The sequence below is a fragment of the Oncorhynchus clarkii genome, unplaced genomic scaffold (assembly GCF_045791955.1).
Source record: "Oncorhynchus clarkii lewisi isolate Uvic-CL-2024 unplaced genomic scaffold, UVic_Ocla_1.0 unplaced_contig_3987_pilon_pilon, whole genome shotgun sequence".
Classification (NCBI taxonomy): Eukaryota; Metazoa; Chordata; class Actinopteri; order Salmoniformes; family Salmonidae; genus Oncorhynchus; species Oncorhynchus clarkii.
In genome coordinates, this window is record NW_027258613.1 from 40,001 (window position 1) to 63,890 (window position 23,890).

Genomic DNA, 23,890 nt, shown 5'->3' on the forward strand with positions numbered 1-23,890 from the left:
ATAACATCACCCAACACGTCTAGACCATCACCTAGCACTTCTAGAACATCACCTAACACTGCAAGAACCTCACCTAACAATTATTCTACAATAACTAGTGTTGTCCCTGAATCATGAGATGAATCCCAGACATGTGTTCACCTGGCTGTTTTTCCAGGGTTAGTAAATGGAGTGGTGGTCAGGCAGTAATAGCAGAGGAGTGGATTGTGTTGTGTAGCAGAGGAGTGTATTGTGTTGTGGTAGTAGAGGAGTGTATTGTGTTGTGGTAGCAGAGTGTATTGTGGTAGCAGAGGAGTGTATTGTGTTGTGTAGCAGAGGAGTGTATTGTGTTGTGGTAGTAGAGGAGTGTATTGTGTTGTGGTAGTAAATGAGTGTATTGTGTTGTGGTAGCAGAGGAGTGTGTTGTGTTGGTGTTGTGGTAGTAAATGAGTGTATTGTGTTGTGGTAGCAGAGGAGTGTGTTGTGTTGTGGTAGTAGAGGACTGTATTGTGTTGTGGTAGTAGAGGACTGTATTGTGTTGTGGTAGTAGAGGAGTGTATTTTGTTGTGTGAGCAGAGGAGTGTATTGTGTTGGTGTACTTGGCTGGTGAGAGACAGTAGAGGTTCAGACTATTGTTAGTTAGGCTGTCACTGCACTCCACACTCCTCTCTCTCTCTCTCTCTCTCTCTCTCTCTCTCTCTCTCTTTCTCTCTAGCTCTATCTCTCTCTCTCTCTCTCACTGAAATCCTGCCTCTGGCTCTTATCTGTATTTCCATGGTTACTGTTGCCGTGTTGGTGGCAGTAATGTCATCATGTCATTGGTTCAGGAGTTGGGACTAGGACTTGTTTGTGTTTTTCTGTAGCTACATCCTTCTCTAGCTACTGTACCTCCTCTCCTTGAACTCATACACCTCTATTTCATGTTTATTTTCTACATTCCTCCTTGCTCTGTTGCTCTCTCACTCCCTCTCTCTCTCCCTCGCTTTTATGTGGGTGTCTGTACTGTTTATTGTCTATACTTTTTATGTTTTTGTTAGTTGTTTTTTTATCTAAAAAAGATAAGAGCAATGCAACTTCAAAGTACAGTAGGTTTCTAAGGATAAAATAAATACATATATATATATATATATATATATATATATATATATATACATATATATATAATCAAGTAAGTTAAAGCTTAATCAGTGTATATTGGTTCCAATTTTTTGGGGTGCAGTTAAAAAAAGGTAGAACATCCGATGAATAATAAAGTTACCGGTGCTGGTCTCATGGAATACTATCAATGATACAGGTAATGGCCAACATAAAGGAAACACCAACATAAATTGTCTTAATAGGATCCGCCCATTTTTTTTTTCAATTTTCGCCTAAAATGACATACCCAAATCTAAATGCCTGTAGCTCAGGCCCTAAAATGACATACCCAAATCTAACTGCCTGTAGCTCAGGACCCAAATCTAACTGCCTGTCGCTCAGGACCTGAAGCAAGGATATGCATATTCTTGATACCATTTGAAAGAAAGCACTTTGAAGTTTGTGGAAATGTGAAATGAATGTAGGAGAACACATTAGATCTGGTGAAAGATAATACAAATAAAAAAACGTGTGTTTTTTGTAGTTTTTTTTGTACCATCATCTTTGAAATGCAAGAGAAAGGCCATAATGTATTATTCCAGCCCTGGTGCAATTTAGATGTTGGCCACCAGATGGTCGCAGTGTATGTGCAAAGTTTTAGACTGATCCAATGAACCATTGTATTTCTGTTCAAAATGTTGTATCAAGACTGCTCAGATGTGCCTAATTTGTTTTATTCATAACTTTTCAAGTTCATAATTGTGCAACTCTCCTCCAAACAATAGCATGGTGTTCTTGCACTGTAATAGCTACTGTAAACTGGACAGTGCAGTTAGATTAAAAATAATTTAAGCTTTCTACCAATATCAGATATGTCTATGTCCTGGGAAATGTTCTTGTTACTTAGAACCGCATGCTAATCGCATTAGCCTACGTTAGCTCAACCGATCACAGGTAGCATAACCATAACCATCGTTACATTAGCACTGCATGAGTCAGCCAGTTGCTATCAATACCTAGTTTACAGCTACATTAAAGTAAAACAAAGTTTTGGAAAAACTTAACGGCATCTAACAAGTTATCAGATAACATTACTGGTATATGCAGTTATCTTATGCAGCAAGCCAGACAGCTAAAGTTAATAATTTTAGCCTGCTAGATAGCCTAACCAGCTAACTAGCCTAGCTAGCCTAACCACCAAGGTTGACATTGCAAGTAGTAAGCCAGAGAACAATTAGTCTAGCACAGTTAGGAACTCAGAGAACGCACCTAAAAAAATCTGGAAGATATACAGTAGGGAGAACGGAGACTTACCGATTGACGGCTGAATTAGCTACCGAAGAAGAGCCAAGGAAAGGCCTTCAGAGGGACAGGCCATTTCACCGGCAGAGGGACAGTCAGCTAATCCAGAAGCAATATAGTGAGTTAAATCTACATTGAATTGACCTGGTTTATATCCATTACTGCTGACATTCACGATGTACTGGTAGGTCGGTAGGAAACGGAGGTTGCAGGCTTCACCTTCACGCTCGGCACAGCACCTGGATTCAGTCGAAGTCTCATTCTGAATCCTGCCTTCCATGTGGAAGTCCTCAGGGGTGAAATTAACACCACATAGAGTAGTGGTTTCCTTACTCCAATCCGTTCTCTTCAACCAGACTAACCAATCCCACTTCAAAGCTAGCTTCTTGTTTTTGGGCCACAAAGGATTTGTTAACATGTCCTTGTGGATATTACTGCTCTATACGGATATTACTGCACTACACTATGTGGGCATTACTGCACTATGTGGGTATTACTGCACTATGTGGGTATTACTGCACTATGTGGGTATTACTGCACTATGTGAGTATTACTGCACTATGTGGGTATTACTGCACTATGTGGGTATTACTGCACTATGTGGATATTACTGCACTATGTGGGTATTACTGCACTATGTGGGTATTACTGCACTATGTGGGTATTACTACACTATGTGGGTATTACTGCTCTATGTGGGTATTACTGTACTATGTGGGTATTACTGCACTACGTGGGTATTACTGCTCTATGTGGGTATTACTGCACTATGTGGGTATTACTGCACTATGTGGGTATTACTGCTCTATGTGGGTATTACTGTACTATGTGGGTATTACTGTACTATGTGGGTATTACTGCTCTATGTGGGTATTACTGCACTATGTGGGTATTACTGCACTATGTGGGTATTACTGCTCTATGTGGGTATTACTGCACTACACTATGTGGGTATTACTGCACTATGTGGGTATTACTGCACTATGTGGGTATTACTGCACTATGTGGGTATTACTGCACTTTGTGGATATTACTGCACTATGTGGGTATTACTGCACTTTGTGGATATTACTGCACTTTGTGGATATTACTGCACTACAGTATGTGGGTATTACTGCACTACAGTGTGTGGGCATTACTGCCCTATGTGGGTATTACTACACTATGTGGGTATTACTGCACTACAGTATGTCGGTATTACTGCACTATGTGGATATTACTGCACTCTGTCGGTATTACTGCACTACACTATGTGGGTATTACTGCACTATGTGGGTATTACTGCCCTATGTGGTTATTACTGCCCTATGTGGTTATTACTGCCCTATGTGGGTATTACTGCACTTTGTGGATATTACTGCCCTATGTGGGTATTACTGCACTATGTGGATATTACTGCACTACAGTATGTGGGTATTACTGCACTATGTGGGTATTACTGCACTTTGTGGATATTACTGCACTTTGTGGATATTACTGCACTACAGTATGTGGGTATTACTGCACTACAGTGTGTGGGCATTACTGCCCTATGTGGGTATTACTGCCCTATGTGGGTATTACTGTACTATGTGGTTATTACTGCACTATGTGGATATTACTGCACTCTGCCAGTATTACTGCACTACACTATGTGGGTATTACTGCACTATGTGGGTATTACTGCCCTATGTGGTTATTACTGCCCTATGTGGTTATTACTGCCCTATGTGGGTATTACTGCACTATGTGGGTATTACTGCACTATGTGGGTATTACTGCACTATGTGGGTATTACTGCACTTTGTGGATATTACTGCACTCTGTGGGTATTACTGCACTATGTGGATATTACTGCACTACAGTATGTGGGTATTACTGCACTCTGTGGGTATTACTGCACTATGTGGGTATTACTGCACTATGTGGGTATTACTGCACTATGTGGGTATTACTGCACTATGTGAGTATTACTGCACTATGTGGGTATTACTGCACTATGTGGGTATTACTGCACTATGTGGATATTACTGCACTATGTGGGTATTACTGCACTATGTGGGTATTACTGCACTATGTGGGTATTACTACACTATGTGGGTATTACTGCTCTATGTGGGTATTACTGTACTATGTGGGTATTACTGCACTACGTGGGTATTACTGCTCTATGCGGGTATTACTGCACTATGTGGGTATTACTGCACTATGTGGGTATTACTGCTCTATGTGGGTATTACTGTACTATGTGGGTATTACTGTACTATGTGGGTATTACTGCTCTATGTGGGTATTACTGCACTATGTGGGTATTACTGCACTATGTGGGTATTACTGCTCTATGTGGGTATTACTGCACTACACTATGTGGGTATTACTGCACTATGTGGGTATTACTGCACTATGTGGGTATTACTGCACTATATGGGTATTACTGCACTTTGTGGATATTACTGCACTATGTGGGTATTACTGCACTTTGTGGATATTACTGCACTTTGTGGATATTACTGCACTACAGTATGTGGGTATTACTGCACTACAGTGTGTGGGCATTACTGCCCTATGTGGGTATTACTACACTATGTGGGTATTACTGCACTACAGTATGTCGGTATTACTGCACTATGTGGATATTACTGCACTCTGTCGGTATTACTGCACTACACTATGTGGGTATTACTGCACTATGTGGGTATTACTGCCCTATGTGGTTATTACTGCCCTATGTGGTTATTACTGCCCTATGTGGGTATTACTGCACTTTGTGGATATTACTGCCCTATGTGGGTATTACTGCACTATGTGGATATTACTGCACTACAGTATGTGGGTATTACTGCACTATGTGGGTATTACTGCACTTTGTGGATATTACTGCACTTTGTGGATATTACTGCACTACAGTATGTGGGTATTACTGCACTACAGTGTGTGGGCATTACTGCCCTATGTGGGTATTACTGCCCTATGTGGGTATTACTGTACTATGTGGTTATTACTGCACTATGTGGATATTACTGCACTCTGCCAGTATTACTGCACTACACTATGTGGGTATTACTGCACTATGTGGGTATTACTGCCCTATGTGGTTATTACTGCCCTATGTGGTTATTACTGCCCTATGTGGGTATTACTGCACTATGTGGGTATTACTGCACTATGTGGGTATTACTGCACTATGTGGGTATTACTGCACTTTGTGGATATTACTGCACTCTGTGGGTATTACTGCACTATGTGGATATTACTGCACTACAGTATGTGGGTATTACTGCACTCTGTGGGTATTACTGCACTCTGTGGGTATTACTGCACTATGTGGGTATTACTGCACTGCACTATGTGGGTATTACTGCACTTTGTGGATATTACTGCACTCTGTGGGTATTACTGCACTATGTGGATATTACTGCACTGCACTATGTGGGTATTACTGCACTATGTGGGTATTACTGCACTAAGTGGGTATTACTACAGTGTGTGGGTATTACTGCACTATGTGGATATTACTGCACTATGTGGGTATTACTACAGTGTGTGGGTATTACTGCACTATGTGGGTATTACTACAGTGTGTGGGTATTACTGCACTATGTGGATATTACTGCACTACACTATGTGGGTATTACTACAGTGTGTGGGTATTACTGCACTATGTGGATATTACTGCACTACACTATGTGGGTATTACTGCACTCTGTGGGTATTACTGCACTCTGTGGGTATTACTGCACTCTGTGGGTATTACTGCACTCTGTGGGTATTACTGCACTATATGGATATTACTGCACTCTGTGGGTATTACTGCACTCTGTGGGTATTACTGCACTCTGTGGGTATTACTGCACTATATAGATATTACTACACTATGTGGATATTACTGCACTACACTATGTGGGTATTACTACAGTGTGTGGGTATTACTACACTATGTGGATATTACTGCACTATGTGGGTATTACTGCACTCTGTGGGTATTACTGCACTATGTGGGTATTACTGCACTCTGTGGGTATTACTGCACTATGCAAGAACTGGAAAAACTTTCGTACACGTCAATTCAGATCATCCCAAACATGCTCAAAAGGTGACATGTCTGGTGAGTATGCAGGCCATGGAAGAACTGGGACATTTTCAGCTTCCAGGAATTGTGTACCGATCCCTGTGACATGGGGCCGTGCATTATCATGCTGAAACATGAGGTGATGGCGGTGGATGAATAACACGACAATGGGCCTCAGGATCTCATCACGGTATCTCATTCAAACTGCATTCAAACTGCCATCGATAAAATGTGTTTGTGTTTGTTGTCAGTAGCGTATGTCTGCCTATAACACAACCCCACCAACATCTCTGTTCACAACGTTGACAAATCAGCAAACTGCTCGCCCACACGACGCCATACCCGCTGTCTGCCATCTGCCCAGTACAGTTGAAACTGGGATTCATCCGTGAAGAGCACACTTCTCCAGCTTGCCAGGAACCATCAAAGGTCAAAGTCGGTAAGACGCCGAACTGCAGTCAGGTCAAGACCCTGGTGATGACGTTGAGATTAGATCCATGCTCATCGTCCACACCAGGGTCTTGACCTGACTGCAGTCTCGCGTCGTTACCGACTTCAGTGGGCAAATGCTCACCTTCGATGGTTCCTGGCACGCTGGAGAAGTGTGCTCTTCACGGATGAACACAGACGAGCTTCCGTGAGACGATTTATTTTATTTTTTATTTTATTTCACCTTTATTTAACCATGTACAGTGTGTGCAAATGTAGAAGATCAGGGAGGTAAGGCAATAAATAGGCCATAGAGGCTAAAATAATTACAATTTAGCATTAATACTGGAGTGATAGATGTGCAGATGATGATGTGCAAGTAGAGATACTGGGGTGCCAAATAACAAAAAGATAAATAACTATGGGGATGACGTAGTTGGGTGTGCTATTTACAGATGGCAGTGTACAGGGATCGGTAAACTGCTCTGACAGCTGATGCTTAAAGTCAGAGAGGGAGATATAAAAAGTCTGCTGGAAGTGGTGGTCGAGGGCCAGTAGGAGGCGCTCTTTCCTCTGGTCTACAAAGATATTATAATGTCCCAGAGCAGTGATTGGGGATGTTGCCTGTGAAAGGTGCCGTCTTTCAGATGGGAAGTTAAACAGTGTCCTGACGAGTATGGGTGTTAACCCCGGTGTCCTGGCTAATTCCCAATCTGGTCCTCGATACCATCATGGTCACCTAATAATCCCCAGTTTACAATTGGCTCATTCATCCCCATCCTCTCCCCTGTAACTATTCCCCAGGTCGTTGCTGTAAATTAGAACGTGTCTTCAGTCAACTTACTTGGTTAAATAAGGCTTACTAAAATACATCTTATTAATTCAGAAGCTCAAAAACCCTATCAGAAGAATCAATTTGATTTTAGCTCAAAGTTTAGAAGAAAAAAAATACAATTAAACAAAGTCATAATGGTCTTTATTTTATTTGTGTTTGTTTTGCAGTCAAAGATAATAGTTTCAGTATCGTTTTAGTTTTTCAAATGTTTTTCATTGTCATTTTTATTTCAGTTTCCAATTTTAGTTTTTTCTTTTTGTTTCAGTTTTTGTTTACTTTAATAACCTTGATGGACTGTACACTGATTTAGTCATTATTGACGAGGAGAATATCAGTAACATAATTGAGTAACAATTTAGATTCCCTCTCTGCTCTCACTTCCCCTCAGGCATTACCGTACATGCTAACTAGACTGGGCACGCGCGTGCGTCAGTGTGTTCACCATCGTGAGCATGTTGATTTTGTCCATCCACACCAGACAAGATCCAGACACGCAGGTTGAAATATCAAAACGAACTTTGAACCAACTATACTAATTTAGGGGACAGGACGAAACATATGAAACATTCATGGCCATTTAGCTAGCTAGCTAGCTTGCAGTTTCTAGCTAATTTGTTCTGGGATTTAAACATCGGGTTGTTATTTTACCTGAAAGTCTTTTTTTATGGATATTTGTAGAATTTTGACCCATTTTGAGTCACACAAAATCGTGTGTTCTCTACTCCGATAATTAATCCAAGATAAAAGGGGACACCTAGTCAGTTTCTAGTAAAAAAACCCAAAACAATCTCTCTTCCTTTAGTCTTCTTCTTCTGTGGTCGTTATATGGCGGTTGGCAACCAACTTTAAGGTGCATTACCGCCACCAACTGGACTGGAGTGTGGACCTCAGTTCATCTTTTAATCACCCACGTGGGTATGTGCTCCTAAAAACCAATGAGGAGATGGGAGAGGCGGGACTTACAGGGCGTGACACGTCAAAAATAGAACCAGTTCTATTTTAACGTCAGATAACGCAGATGATCGTTGACGCTCGCAAGCAGTACGTATTGAAATGATTGAGTGACATGTAATTGTAAATTAATTTTGCAATGCTGGCGCGCGTAACACGAGCGGATTGGTCAACATGTTAGATGACCTGCCCTAACATTTCTAAATCATTCTGACGTGTTTTCATGTGTTCTGTTGTTCTGTTGTTCTGTTGTTCAAAGCAGGAATCTAGATTCAAAACTAAAACTATATAAGGAAAATGACTCGTCAATTTCAGTGTTACACAAACAGGTACTACTACTGTTGTCTGTGGAGTGGATTGGCGACCTGATACTGTTGCATTTTGGGACATGTGATGTAATTTTGTTACACGTTAATCTCAGTAGCTAAACAAGGGTCTGTTCGTTAGGTCGGGTGGCAACACTACCTGCAACCCAAACTGCACCCTGTTCCCTATATAGCGGACTCCTTTTGACCAAGGCCCATAGACTCTGGTCAAAAGGTAGTGCAATACGGTGCCATTTGGGATGGAGTCAGTGACCTTTCTTCAATCTCATGGGCCACCACCCCCGTTGGTTGCTTTAGTGAGGTCATATTGCTTGGCTTGTCATAATTGGCTCTTGTTGAGGAGATGTTGACCATCTTTAGCGACGCCGTGGCGGTGGGCAGTCATTTTGCTGAGTGGTCTTGTGAGACTCCAGACCCAAACTAGACGTTTAGACGACCTCTGACCTTTAAGCCAGAGGAAGAAGACGTTTCAGCCGGACAGAAGCCTTTGTAATGATTTAAGTCGACTGGAATTCCCTCCATTCACAAGTCTAGTCTAATGTTATTATAATCATGTCTGTCCTAATAGAACCGCCACAGGAGTGACAACCAGGTGAACAACCGGAAGGTCACAGTGCTCATCGATGGAGAGTAAGTTCATGAGATCTACTATTGGTTTCTAACAGTACATAATGAACACAACTCATTATGGCACACTGGTTGTGTGTGTGTGTGTGGTCACAGATGTTTGCCCCTTCCTGCTCCCTGTCCCCACCCTGCTCTCTCCACCGTCCTCCACCCAAATCCATTTCCACAGCAAATGTGTGAGTGCCTCAGGCAGGGACAGTTGGGCAACATGCCCTCTTTTCAGGGGGGCAACAGGAAGCAGTTGTAGGCAACAGGAAGTGCTTGTTTTCATCCTGTTGATATTTCTCCTGACTTACAGACAGTCACAGACAGGAGTTGAAAAGAAAATAGGCCGTACACAGATTTAACCCCTCCGTACATTTTCTTCCTGATCCTAAAAAATAGAGGGATGGATGTCTACTGTCTTTAAAAACTTGAAACTTGAAATACTCTTCTTTCCTACCCCTCTCTCTCTCTCTCTCTCTCCCCACCCCACCCCACCCACTATCTCTCTCTCTCTCTCTCTCTCCACACCCCACCCCACCCACTATCTCTCTCTCTCTATCTCTCTCCCCACCCCACCCCACCCACTATCTCTCTCTCTCTCTCTCTCTCTCTCCCCACCCACCCCACCCACTATCTCTCTCTCTCTCTCTCCCCACCCCACCCCACCCACTATCTCTCTCTCTCTCTCTCTCTCCCCACCCCACCCCACCCACTATCTCTCTCTCTCTCTCTCCCCACCCTACCCCACCCACTATCTCTCTCTCTATCTTTCTCCCCACCCCACCCCACCCACTATCTCTCTCTCTCTCTCCCCACCCCACCGCACCCACTATCTCTCTCTCTCTCTCTCTCTCTCTCTCTCTCTCTCTCTCTCTCTCCCCACCCCACCCCACCCACTATCTCTCTCTCTCTCTCTCCCCACCCCACCCCACCCACTATCTCTCTCTCTCTCCCTCCCCCTCCCCACCCACTATCTCTCTCTCTCTCTCTCTCTCTCTCTCTCTCTCGCTCTCGCTCTCGCTCTCTCTCTCTCTCTCTCTAGACTACGGAGTGAAAAATGGATGGATGTTCATGTGGGTGACATCATCAAACTTGGAAATAACCAGTTTGTTACGGTGAGAACAGAACACTGAACCAGCCTTACTGTGTGTTCATTACAACATACCGTTTCAGGTCTTAAACATCCAGTACCTCGTTGTTAGTATATTTCAGCTGCTATGATTCTGGCATAAGAGACCATCGTAATAGACTGGGTGTGAAACAGGTGCCTATATTCAGTGTCTTTAATAGTCAGTGAATCTGACTATGTGAATCTCTCCCTTTGTGATTTCAGGCAGACCTGCTGCTGCTCTCTAGTAGTGAACCTCTCAACATTGTCTACATAGAGACTGCTGAACTGGATGGGTCAGTGTGTGTCTGTGTCTGTGTGTGTGCGTGTCTGTGTGTCGGTTTGTTTGTTCATCTACTGTACAAAGCCTGTGTCTATTTCATACTCATGCCTCTCCTGCTCCTATCGTCCTCCTCGTCCTCCTCGTCCTCCTCCTCCTTCTTCTCCTATCATCCTCTCATCCTCCTCCTATCTTCCTCTCCTCCTCCTCCTATAATCCTCTCCTCCTCCTCCTCCTATCGTCCTCTCCTCCTCTTCTTCTCCTCCTCTCATCCTCCTCCTCTCCTCTTCCTATCTTCCTCTCCTCCTCCTCGTCTCCTCCTCTCCTCCTCCTCTCCTCCAGCAAGTTAAATTAGGAGGCTACAGACTGCACAGAACAAAGCAGCAAGGACTGTTTTAAGGTGGAGATATGGTTCTTCTGTTGTAGTCATGGGTTGTTTTAAGGTGGAGATATGGTTCTTCTGTTGTAGTCATGGGTTGTTTTAAGGTGGAGATATGGTTCTTCTGTTGCAGTCATGGGTTGTTTTAAGGTGGAGATATGGTTCTTCTGTTGTAGTCATGGATTGTTTTAAGGTGGAGATATGGTTCTTCTGTTGTAGTCATGGGTTGTTTTAGGTGGAGATATGGTTCTTCTGTTGCAGTCATGGGTTGTTTTAAGGTGGAGATATGGTTCTTCTGTTGTAGTCATGGATTGTTTTAAGGTGGAGATATGGTTCTTCTGTTGTAGTCATGGGTTGTTTTAGGTGGAGATATGGTTCTTCTGTTGCAGTCATGGGTTGTTTTAAGGTGGAGATATGGTTCTTCTGTTGTAGTCATGGGTTGTTTTAAGGTGGAGATATGGTTCTTCTGTTGTAGTCATGGATTGTTTTAAGGTGGAGATATGGTTCTTCTGTTGCAGTCATGCACGATGCTCTTGGTTGGTCATCAATCAACAAGATAATTGAAGAAGAAACAACATGCTTATTGTATTTCATAATATACACCATTTAAAACAGCCAAACTCTATTCACAACAGGATTCAGGTGGTAAGAGACAGACATTCAGTAAATCCTAGGAATACATTGTTATCCTGACAGAAAAGAGAAATAGGTTAAGTAACATTTTGATTCAGAGCAATAAAGAAATGGAATAATTTATCTGAGCGAACCAGAAACCTTTCGATATATCAATTCAAACAGTACTTTAGAACCGTTTCAAAAATAAGACATTGGAAGGCTGTGTTGGACTTTGGTAGATGGAGGAATCAATCTATAATTTCAGACTGGCAGAGTATTTACCTGGTCAATATGTCAGTCTATTATGTCTGTTTGTAACAGTGTGTTATGTGTGAAAATGTGATCAAAATTATATATTGTAGATTAGTCCAAATGAGGACTAGAAGAGATCTTAATACAATCAAATCTCCTCTTCCTCTCAGTGAGACTAATTTGAAAGTGAAGCAAGCTGTGACGGTCACAGGAGACATGGGGGACAACATTCATAACCTGGCTTTGTTTAGCGGTGAGTTTCCCACAGGGAGGTGGTTGGCCACTACGTAGTTCTAATAAATACAGATCATTTCCCGTTGAAAATATATATCGTTATGAACAACTAACCCGGTACCGGTACCCCCTGTATATAACCTCCACACTGACTCGGTACCGGTACCCCCTGTATATAACCTCCACACTGACTCGGTACCGGTACCCCCTGTATATAGCCTCCACACTGACTCGGTACCCCCTGTATATAGCCTCCACACTGACTCGGTACCGGTACCCCCTGTATATAACCTCCACACTGACTCGGTACCGGTACCCCCTGTATATACCCTCCACACTGACTCGGTACTGGTAGCCCTCTGTATATAGCCTCCACACTGACTCTGTACCGGTACCCCCTGTGTATAGCCTCCACATTGACTCTGTACCGGTGCCCCCTGTATATAGCCTCCACACTGACTCTGTACCGGTGCCCCCTGTATATAGCCTCCACACTGACTCTGTACCGGTGCCCCCTGTATATAGCCTCCACACTGACTCAGTACCGGTACCCCTGTATATAGCCTCCACACTGACTCTGTACCGGTACCCCCTGTATATAACCTCCACACTGACTCGGTACCGGTACCCCCTGTATATAACCTCCACACTGACTCGGTACCGGTACCCCCTGTATATAGCCTCCACACTGACTCGGTACCCCCTGTATATAGCCTCCACACTGACTCGGTACCGGTACCCCCTGTATATAACCTCCACACTGACTCGGTACCGGTACCCCCTGTATATACCCTCCACACTGACTCGGTACTGGTAGCCCTCTGTATATAGCCTCCACACTGACTCTGTACCGGTACCCCCTGTGTATAGCCTCCACATTGACTCTGTACCGGTGCCCCCTGTATATAGCCTCCACACTGACTCTGTACCGGTGCCCCCTGTATATAGCCTCCACACTGACTCTGTACCGGTGCCCCCTGTATATAGCCTCCACACTGACTCAGTACCGGTACCCCTGTATATAGCCTCCACACTGACTCTGTACCGGTACCCCCTGTATATAGCCTCCACACTGACTCTGTACCGGTACCCCCTGTATATAGCCTCCACACTGACTCTGTACCGGTACCCCCTGTATATAGCCTCCACACTGACTCGGTACCGGTGCCCCCTGTATATACCCTCCACACTGACTCGGTACTGGTAGCCCCCTGTATATAGCCTCCACACTGACTCTGTACCGGTACCCCCTGTATATAGCCTCCACATTGACTCTGTACCGGTGCCCCCTGTATATAGCCTCCACACTGACTCTGTACCGGTGCCCCCTGTATATAGCCTCCACACTGACTCTGTACCGGTGCCCCCTGTATATAGCCTCCACACTGACTCTGTACCGGTACCCCCTGTATATAGCCTCCACACTGACTCGGTACCGGTACCCCCTGTATATAGCCTCCACACTGACTCAGTACCGGTACCCCCTGTATATAGCCTCCACACTGACTCTGTACCGGTGCCCTCTGTATATAGCCTCCACACTGACTAGGTACCGGTGCCCCCTGTATATAGCCTCCACACTGACTCTGTACCGGTACCCCCTGTATATAGCCTCCACACTGACTCGGTACCGGTACCCCCTGTATATAGCCTCCACACTGACTCTGTACCGGTACCCCCTGTATATAGCCTCCACACTGACTCTGTACCGGTACCCCCTGTATATAGCCTCCACACTGACTAGGTACCGGTACCCCCTGTATATAGCCTCCACATTGACTCTGTATCGGTACCCCCTGTATATAGCCTCCACACTGACTCCGTACCGGTACCCCCTGTATATAGCCTCCACACTGACTAGGTACCGGTACCCCCTGTATATAGCCTCCACACTGACTCTGTACCGGTACCCCCTGTATATAGCCTCCACACTGACTCTGTACCGGTACCCCCTGTATATAGCCTCCACACTGACTCTGTACCGGTACCCCCTGTAAATAGCCTCCACACTGACTCTGTACCGGTACCCCCTGTATATAGCCTCCACATTGACTCTGTACCGGTACCCCCTGTATATAGCCTCCACATTGACTCTGTACCGGTACCCCCTGTATATAGCCTCCACACTGACTCTGTACCGGTACCCCCTGTATATAGCCTCCACATTGACTCTGTACCAGTACCCCCTGTATATAGCCTCCACACTGACTCTGTACCGGTACCCCCTGTATATAGCCTCCACATTGACTCTGTACCGGTACCCCCTGTATATAGCCTCCACACTGACTCTGTACCGGTACCCCCTGTATATTGCCTCCACACTGACTCTGTACCGGTACCCCCTGTATATAGCCTCCACACTGACTCTGTACCGGTACCCCCTGTATATAGCCTCCACACTGACTCTGTACCGGTACCCCCTGTATATAGCCTCCACATTGACTCTGTACCGGTACCCCCTGTATATAGCCTCCACATTGACTCTGTACCGGTACCCCCTGTATATAGCCTCCACACTGACTCTGTACCGGTACCCCCTGTATATAGTCTCCACACTGACTCTGTACCGGTACCCCCTGTATATAGCCTCCACACTGACTCGGTACCGGTACCCCCTGTATATAGCCTCCACATTGACTCTGTACCGGTACCCCTGTATATAGCCTCCACATTGACTCTGTACCGGTACCCCATGTATATAGCCTCCACACTGACTCTGTACCGGTACCCCTGTATATAGCCTCCACATTGACTCTGTACCGGTACCCCCTGTATATAGCCTCCACATTGACTCTGTACCGGTACCCCCTGTATATAGCCTCCACATTGACTCTCTACCGGTACCCCCTGTATATAGCCTCCACACTGACTCTGTACCGGTGCCCCCTGTATATAGCCTCCACACTGACTCTGTACCGGTACCCCCTGTATATAGCCTCCACATTGACTCTGTACCGGTACCCCCTGTATATAGCCTCCACATTGACTCTGTACCGGTACCCCCTGTACATAGCCTCCACATTGACTCTGTACCAGTACCCCCTGTATATAGCCTCCACACTGACTCTGTACCGGTGCCCCCTGTATATAGCCTCCACACTGACTCTGTACCGGTACCCCCTGTATATAGCCTCCACACTGACTCTGTACCGGTACCCCCTGTATATAGCCTCCACACTGACTCTGTACCGGTACCCCCTGTATATAGCCTCCACACTGACTCTGTACCGGTACCCCATGTATATAGCCTCCACACTGACTCGGTACCGGTACCCCCTGTATATAGCCTCCACACTGACTCGGTACCGGTGCCCCTGTATATAGCCTCCACACTGACTCGGTACCGGTGCCCCCTGTATATAGCCTCCACACTGACTCGGTACCGGTGCCCCCTGTATATAGCCTCCACATTGACTCTGTACCGGTACCCCCTGTATATAGCCTCCACACTGACTCTGTACCGGTACCCCCTTTATATAGCCTCCACATTGACTCTGTACCGGTACCCCCTGTATATAGCCTCCACACTGACTCTGTACTGGTGCCCCGTGTATATAGCCACCACACTGACTCGGTACCAGTACCCCCTGTATATAGCCTCCACACTGACTCAGTACCGGTACCCCCTGTATATAACCTCCACACTGACTCGGTACCGTAATACCCTGTATATAACCTCCACACTGACTCGGTACCGGTGCCCCCTGTATATAGCCTCCACATTGACTCTGTACCAGTACCCCCTGTATATAGCCTCCACACTGACTCAGTACTGATACCCCCTGTATATAACCTCCACACTGACTCGGTACCGTAATACCCTGTATATAACCTCCACACTGACTCGGTACTGGTGCCCCCTGTATAAAGCCTCCACATTGACTATGTACCAGTACCCCCTGTATATAGCCTCCACACTGACTCGGTACCGGTACCCCCTGTATATAACCTCCACACTGACTCTGTACCGGTACCCCCTGTATATAGCCTCCACACTGACTCTGTACCGGTGCCCCCTGTATATACCCTCCACACTGACTCGGTACTGGTAGCCCCCTGTATATAGCCTCCACACTGACTCTGTACCGGTACCCCCTGTATATAGCCTCCACATTGACTCTGTACCGGTGCCCCCTGTATACAGCCTCCACACTGACTCTGTACCAGTACCCCCTGTATATAGCCTCCACACTGACTCAGTACCGGTGCCCCCTGTATATAACCTCCACAATGACTCGGTACAAGTACCCCCTGTATATAGCCTCCACACTGACTCTGTACCGGTGCCCCCTGTATATAGCCTCCACACTGACTCTGTACCGGTACCCCCTGTATACAGCCTCCACACTGACTCTGTACCAGTACCCCCTGTATATAGCCTCCACACTGACTCAGTACCGGTGCCCCCTGTATATAACCTCCACAATGACTCGGTACAAGTACCCCCTGTATATAGCCTCCACACTGACTCTGTACCGGTGCCCCCTGTATATAGCCTCCACACTGACTCTGTACCGGTACCCCCTGTATATAGCCTCCACACTGACTCTGTACCTATACCCCCTGTATATAGCCTCCACACTGACTCGGTACCGGTACCCCATGTATATAGCCTCCACACTGACTCTGTACCTGTACCCCCTGTATATAGCCTCCACACTGACTCGGTACAAGTACCCCCTGTATATAGCCTCCACACTGACTCTGTACCGGTGCCCCCTGTATATAGCCTCCACACTGACTCTGTACCGGTACCCCCTGTATATAGCCTCCACACTGACTCTGTACCAGTACCCCCTGTATATAGCCTCCACACTGACTCTGTACCGGTACCCCCTGTACATAGCCTCCACATTGACTCTGTACCAGTACCCCCTGTATATAGCCTCCACACTGACTCTGTACCGGTATCTCCTGTATATAGCCTCCACACTGACTCTGTACCGGTACCCCCTGTATATAGCCTCCACACTGACTCTGTACCGGTACCCCCTGTACATAGCCTCCACATTGACTCTGTACCAGTACCCCCTGTATATAGCCTCCACACTGACTCTGTACCGGTATCTCCTGTATATAGCCTCCACACTGACTCGGTATCGGTACCCCTTGTATATAGCCTCCACATTGACTCTGTACCGGTACCCCCTGTATATAGCCTCCACATTGACTCTGTACCGGTACCCTCTGTATATAGCCTCCACACTGACTCTGTACCGGTACCCTCTGTATATAGCCTCCACACTGACTCTGTACCGGTACCCTCTGTATATAGCCTCCACACTGACTCTGTACCGGTACCCTCTGTATATAGCCTCCACACTGACTCTGTACCGGTACCCCCTGTATATAGCCTCCACACTGACTCTGTACCGGTACCCCCTGTATATAGCCGCCACACTGACTCTGTACCGGTACCCCCTGTATATAGCCTCCACATTGACTCTGTACCGGTACCCTCTGTATATAGCCTCCACACTGACTCTGTACCGGTACCCTCTGTATATAGCCTCCACACTGACTCTGTACCGGTACCCCCTGTATAGAGCCTCGTTATTGTTATTCTTATTGTGTTACTTTTTATTATTACTTTTTATTTTAGTCTACTTGGTAAATATTTTCTTAACTCTTCTTGAACTGCACTGTTGGTTAAGGGCTTGTAAGTCAGCGAATACACTTGTTGTATTCGGTGCATGTGAGAAATAAAGTTTGATTTGAACCAGCTTGTAGATTAGGATGTTTCATCCTTATGATGACACCCTCTCCTCTCCTACCTGACGAACCTTGTGTCTCCTCCCTACTCTCTGAAGGCGAGGTGAGCTGTGAGCCCCCCAACAGCCGCCTCGACCGTTTCATAGGAACTCTGACTAACGCCGGTCAAAAATACTCTCTGGACAATGACAAGATCCTGCTGAGGGGCTGCACCCTCAGGAACACAGAGTGGTGTTTTGGACTGGTGCTGTTCGGAGGTGAGAGGGTAAAGGTCAGGACTGGTGCCCTTCAGAGTTGGGAGGGTAGAGGTCAGGACTGATGCTCTTCAGAGGTATGAGGCTAGAGGTCAGGACTGGTGCTGTTCGGAGGTGAGAGGGTAAAGGTCAGGACTGGTGTTGTTTGGAGGTGAGAGGGTAGAGGTCAGGACTGGTATTGTTCGCAGGTGATAGGGTAAAGGTCAGGACTGATGCTGTTCGGAGGTGAGAGGTTAGAGGTCATGACTGGTGCCATTCAGAGGTGAGAGGGTAAAGGTCAGGACTGATGCTGTTCGGAGGTGAGAGGGTAGAGGTCAGGACTGGTGCCATTCAGAGGTGAGAGGGTAAAGGTCAGGACTGGTGTTGTTCGGAGGTGAGAGGGTAGTGGTCAGGACTGGTATTGTTCGCAGGTGAGAGGGTAGAGGTCAGGACTGGTATTGTTCACAGGTGAGAGGGTAAAGGTCAGGACTGATGCTGTTTAGAGGTGAGAGGGTAAAAGGTCAGGACTGATGCTGTTTAGAGGTGAGAGGGTAGAGGTCAGGACTGGTGCCAGGACTGATGCTGTTTAGAGGTGAGAGGGTAAAAGGTCAGGACTGATGCTGTTCACAGGTGAGAGGGTAAAGGTCAGGACTGGTGTTGTTTGGAGGTGAGAGGGTAGAGGTCAGGACTGGTGTTGTTTGGAGGTGAGAGGGTAGAGGTCAGGACTGGTGTTGTTCGGAGATGAGAGAGTAAAGGTCAGGACTGGTGTTGTTTGGAGGTGAGAGAGTAAAGGTCAGGACTGGTGCCGTAGAGGGTAGAGGTCAGGACTGTTGCTGTTCAGAGGTGAAATTTGAGAAGTTAGAGATGAGAGGTCAGGACTGGTGCTGTTCGGCGGTAAGCGGTCAAAGGTTAGAGGTCAGGATGGTGCTGGTTCACAGGTCAGTTAGACTCAGCACGCCCTCTGCTGGCCAGTATAGATAATAAACCTCAACTGCGAATACCAAACCCTGACTGACCAAATATAAATATTTAATCTTCATGATTAGAAACTCTTCAAAAGGAAAGGAAATGAGGAAATGGAAATGATCTCTAAATTGTCACATGTAGCACCTTAAATACAAACCCTGTGATCCTTTCGTGGTCCAGGTCCAGAGACTAAGCTGATGCAGAACTGTGGGAAGACCACTTTCAAGAGGACCAGCATCGACCGCCTGATGAACGTGCTCGTCCTCTGTGTGAGTCCAGCAGTAACATGTCCTGTACTTACAGCTCTATGTACTCACTCACCATGTACTCACCATGTACTCACTCACCATGTACTCACCATGTACTCACCATGTACTCACCATGTACTCACTCACATGTACTCACCATGTACTCACCATGTACTCACTCACATGTACTCACCATGTACTCACCATGTACTCACCATGTGCTCACTCACATGTACTCACCATGTACTCACTCACATGTACTCACCATGTACTCACTCACATGTACTCACCATGTACTCACTCACATGTACTCACCATGTACTCACTCACATGTACTCACCATGTACTCACTCACATGTACTCACCATGTACTCACTCACATGTGCTCACATGTACTCACCAGGTACTCACCATGTACTCACTCAAACATGGACTCATATGATTTAGCTTATACAGTACCAGTTTTCCATGTTTATGTCAAACATGTCACATGTTTATGTCTCTGTACCCATCTGTTGACCTATGTACCCTTTCTGCAAGTAGATCTTTGGCTTCCTGGCATTCATGTGCACCATCCTGGCCATTGGCAACAGGATCTGGGAGCAGCTCTGGGGGTCAGAGTTCACTGCCTTCCTGCCCAGACAGGGGGGAGTTGATACCCCCTTCTCCGGCTTCCTCACTTTCTGGTCCTACGTCATAATCCTCAACACCGTCGTACCCATCTCCCTCTACATCAGGTCTGTCTGTCTCCCTCTACATCAGGTCTGTCTGTCTCCCTGTTCATCAGGTCTGCCTGTCTCCCTGTTCATCAGGTCTGTCTGTCTCCCTGTTCATCAGGTCTGTCTGTCTCCCTGTTCATCATGTCTGTCTGTCTCCCTGTTCATCATGTCTGTCTGTCTCCCTGTTCATCAGGTCTGTCTGTCTCGCTGTTCATCAGGTCTGTCTGTCTCCCTGTTCATCATGTCTGTCTGTCTCCCTGTTCATCATGTCTGTCTGTCTCCCTCTACGTCAGGTCTGTCTGTCTTCCTGTTCATCAGGTCTGTCTGTCTCCCTGTTCATCAGGTCTGTCTGTCTGTCTGTCTGTCTTGCTGTTCATCAGTTCTGTCTCCCTCTATGTCAGGTCTGTCTGTCTCCCTGTTCATCAGGTCTGTCTGTCTATTCATCAGGTCTGTCTGTCTCCCTCTACATCAGGTGTGTGTGTGTGTGTGTGTGTGTGTGTGTGTGTGTGTGTGTGTGTGTGTGTGTGTGTGTGTGTGTGTGTGTGTGTGTGTGTGTGTGTGTGTGTGTGTGTGTGTGTGTGTGTGTGTGTGCATCTGTTTTGCTGTGTAATTGCTTATTCAATTTATGCCTGAGGTACCTTGCAGACACATGTCTGTTAAGGTTATGTAAAATGCCATTGTGTGTGTGTTTGTGTGTGTGTGTGTGTGTGTGTGTGTGTGTGTGTGTGTGTTGCAGTGTGGAGGTTATCCGTCTGGGGAACAGTTTCTACATCAACTGGGACAGGAAGATGTACCATGCCCGTAGTGACACCCCGGCCAAGGCCCGGACCACCACGCTGAACGAGGAGCTGGGTCAGATCAAATACATCTTCTCGGACAAGACCGGAACACTCACTCAGAACATCATGACATTCAACAAGTGTTCCATCAACGGGAAGAGCTACGGTGAGGTTCAGATGGTACATAGGAAGAGCTACGGTGAGGTTCAGATGGTAACTAGGAAGAGCTACGGTGAGGTTCAGATGGTACATAGGAAGATCTACGGTGAGGTTCAGATGGTAACTAGGAAGAGCTACGGTGAGGTTCAGATGGTAACTAGGAAGAGCTACGGTGAGGTTCAGATGGTACATAGGAAGAGCTACGGTGAGGTTCAGATGGTAACTAGGAAGAGTTACGGTGAGGTTCAGATGGTAACTAGGAAGAGCTGCGTGAGGTTCAGATGGTACATAGGAAGAGCTACGGTGAGGTTCAGATGGTAACTAGGAAGAGCTACGGTGAGGTTCAGATGGTAACTAGGAAGAGCTACGGTGAGGTTCAGATGGTAACTAGGAAGAGCTACGGTGAGGTTCAGATGGTAACTAGGAAGAGCTACGGTGAGGTTCAGATGGTAACTAGGAAGAGCTACAGTGAGGTTCAGATGGTAACTAGGAAGAGCTACGGTGAGGTTCAGATGGTACATAGGAAGAGCTACGGTGAGGTTCAGATGGTACATAGGAAGAGCTACGGTGAGGTTCAGATGGTAACTAGGAAGAGCTACGGTGAGGTACAAATGGTAACTAGGAAGAGCTACGGTGAGGTTCAGATGGTAACTAGGAAGAGCTACGGTGAGGTTCAGATGGTAACTAGGAAGAGCTACGGTGAGGTTCAGATCGTACAAAGGCAGGAAAGAAAGTGTGTATGGGCGAACTCAGAAACATACACACATGCATGTCACACACACACACACACACACACACACACACACACACACACACACACACACACACACACACACACACACACACACACACACACAATCCCTACCATTGTGACAATGAGTCGCCATAGTGCTGCATCAAATGTACATGATCCCAGGGGCGTTGACAGACACAATGTAAGTAAGTTAATTCATGTCCCCCTAACTTCCCTGAATACCTCTGTTGATCATACAGCTGTTGTATGCAGTAATCATGAGCCCATGAACCAGAGTTACACTGTTAGCACTGAGGCAGTGTATACTTGTAGGAAACCCACTTTGTGCAGCTCACCCTGCACTATCAGCTCCAATATAAATAACATGAGCAAGTCTACATCTGATAAGTTTCCCAGTAAGGAATTCAAAACAATCAAGCAAACCCAGAAAAGTGATTAAAAAAATTGCCCATATTAACATCTGCAGCTTAAGAAACAAGGTCTATGAAGTCAATAACTAGCTTATAACAGATGACATTCATATTCTGACTGATCTCTGGAAACTCACTTAGATAATACCTTTGATGATACAGTGGTAGCAATACATGGTTATAACATCTACCGAAAAGACAGAAATGCCAACAGGGGAGGTGTTGCGGTTTATATAAACCACCACTTTCCTGTAAAGCTTAGAGGAGATCTCATGTTAAATACTGTTGAAGTAATATGGCTACAGGTTCATCTGCCTCACCTAAAGCCCATTCTAGTGGAAAGCTGCTATAGACCATCAAGTGCTAACAGTCAGTATCTGAATAATATGTATGAAAAGCTTGATAATGTATGTGATATTAACAGAGAAGTATATTTTCAGGGTGATTTTAAATATTGACTGGCTTTCATCAAGCTGCACACTCAAGAAAAAAACATCAAACTGTAACCAGTGCCTGGAACCTGGTTCAGGTTATTAGTCAACCTACTGTACCAGGGTAGTTACAAACAGCACAGGAATGAAATGATCTTTATGTATTGATCACATCTTTACTAATGCTGCAGAAATGTGCTTTAAAACAGGATCCAAATCCATAGGATGTAGTGATCACAATATAGTATCCATATCTATGATAACCAGTTCCAAAGGCTGGGCCTAAGAGGTCATGGGGCCTAATATAGTGTAGAAGAGGTCAGGGGGCCTAATATAGTGTAGAAGAGGTCATGGGGCCTAATATAGTGTATAAGAGGTCATACAATAAGTTTTGTAGTGATTCATATGTTGATGATGTAAGGAATATGTGCTGGTCTGTGTTGTGTAAAGAAGAGCAACCAGACGCTGCTGGTCAGTGTTGTGTAAAGAAGAGCAACTAGATGCTGCACTTGGCACATTTATGCAATTGCTTATTCCAGTTATTAATAAGCATGAACCCATGAACTTCTCCGGGATTGGTGTCCCTTCCACGGGTCTTTAAGCTTTGTATTTGGGACAAATCATTCACCACACCCCTAAACCTCAACTAAAGCTCGTAATGAATAATGTGGAAATTGAGCAAGTTGAGGAGAGACTAAACTGCTTGGAGTTACCCTGGATTGTAAACTGTCGTGGTCGAAACATATTGATATAACAGTAGCTAAGATGGGGAGAAGTCGGTCTATAATAAAGCGCTGCTCTACCTTCTTAACAACACTATCAACAAGGCAGGTCCTACAGGCCCTAGTTTCTACCTTCTTAACAACACTATCAACAAGGCAGGTCCTACAGACCCTAGTTTCTGCCTTCTTAACAACACTATCAACAAGGCAGGTCTACAGGCCCTAGTTTCTACCTTCTTAACAACACTATCAACAAGGCAGGTCCTACAGGCCCTAGTTTCTACCTTCTTAACAACACTATCAACAAGGCAGGTCCTACAGGCCCTAGTT

General features: G+C 45.8%; 1 protein-coding gene across 1 annotated transcript in view; it reads left to right on the forward strand.

Annotated features, from left to right (window-relative positions):
• LOC139397640 (phospholipid-transporting ATPase ID-like) overlaps positions 1-21,264 on the forward strand; it is a gene marked incomplete at its 3' end in the record, with an annotated part of 29,530 nt that extends 8,266 nt beyond the window's left edge. Inside the window, exons 5-12 of the mRNA XM_071144198.1 lie at positions 9,516-9,577; positions 10,602-10,674; positions 10,893-10,963; positions 12,364-12,446; positions 18,238-18,396; positions 19,519-19,607; positions 20,130-20,323; positions 21,042-21,264. Of these exons, the coding sequence (XP_071000299.1) occupies positions 9,516-9,577; positions 10,602-10,674; positions 10,893-10,963; positions 12,364-12,446; positions 18,238-18,396; positions 19,519-19,607; positions 20,130-20,323; positions 21,042-21,264 (954 nt within the window). The remainder of the gene's footprint in view (positions 1-9,515; positions 9,578-10,601; positions 10,675-10,892; positions 10,964-12,363; positions 12,447-18,237; positions 18,397-19,518; positions 19,608-20,129; positions 20,324-21,041) is intronic.
• Positions 21,265-23,890: the final 2,626 nt, after the last annotated feature.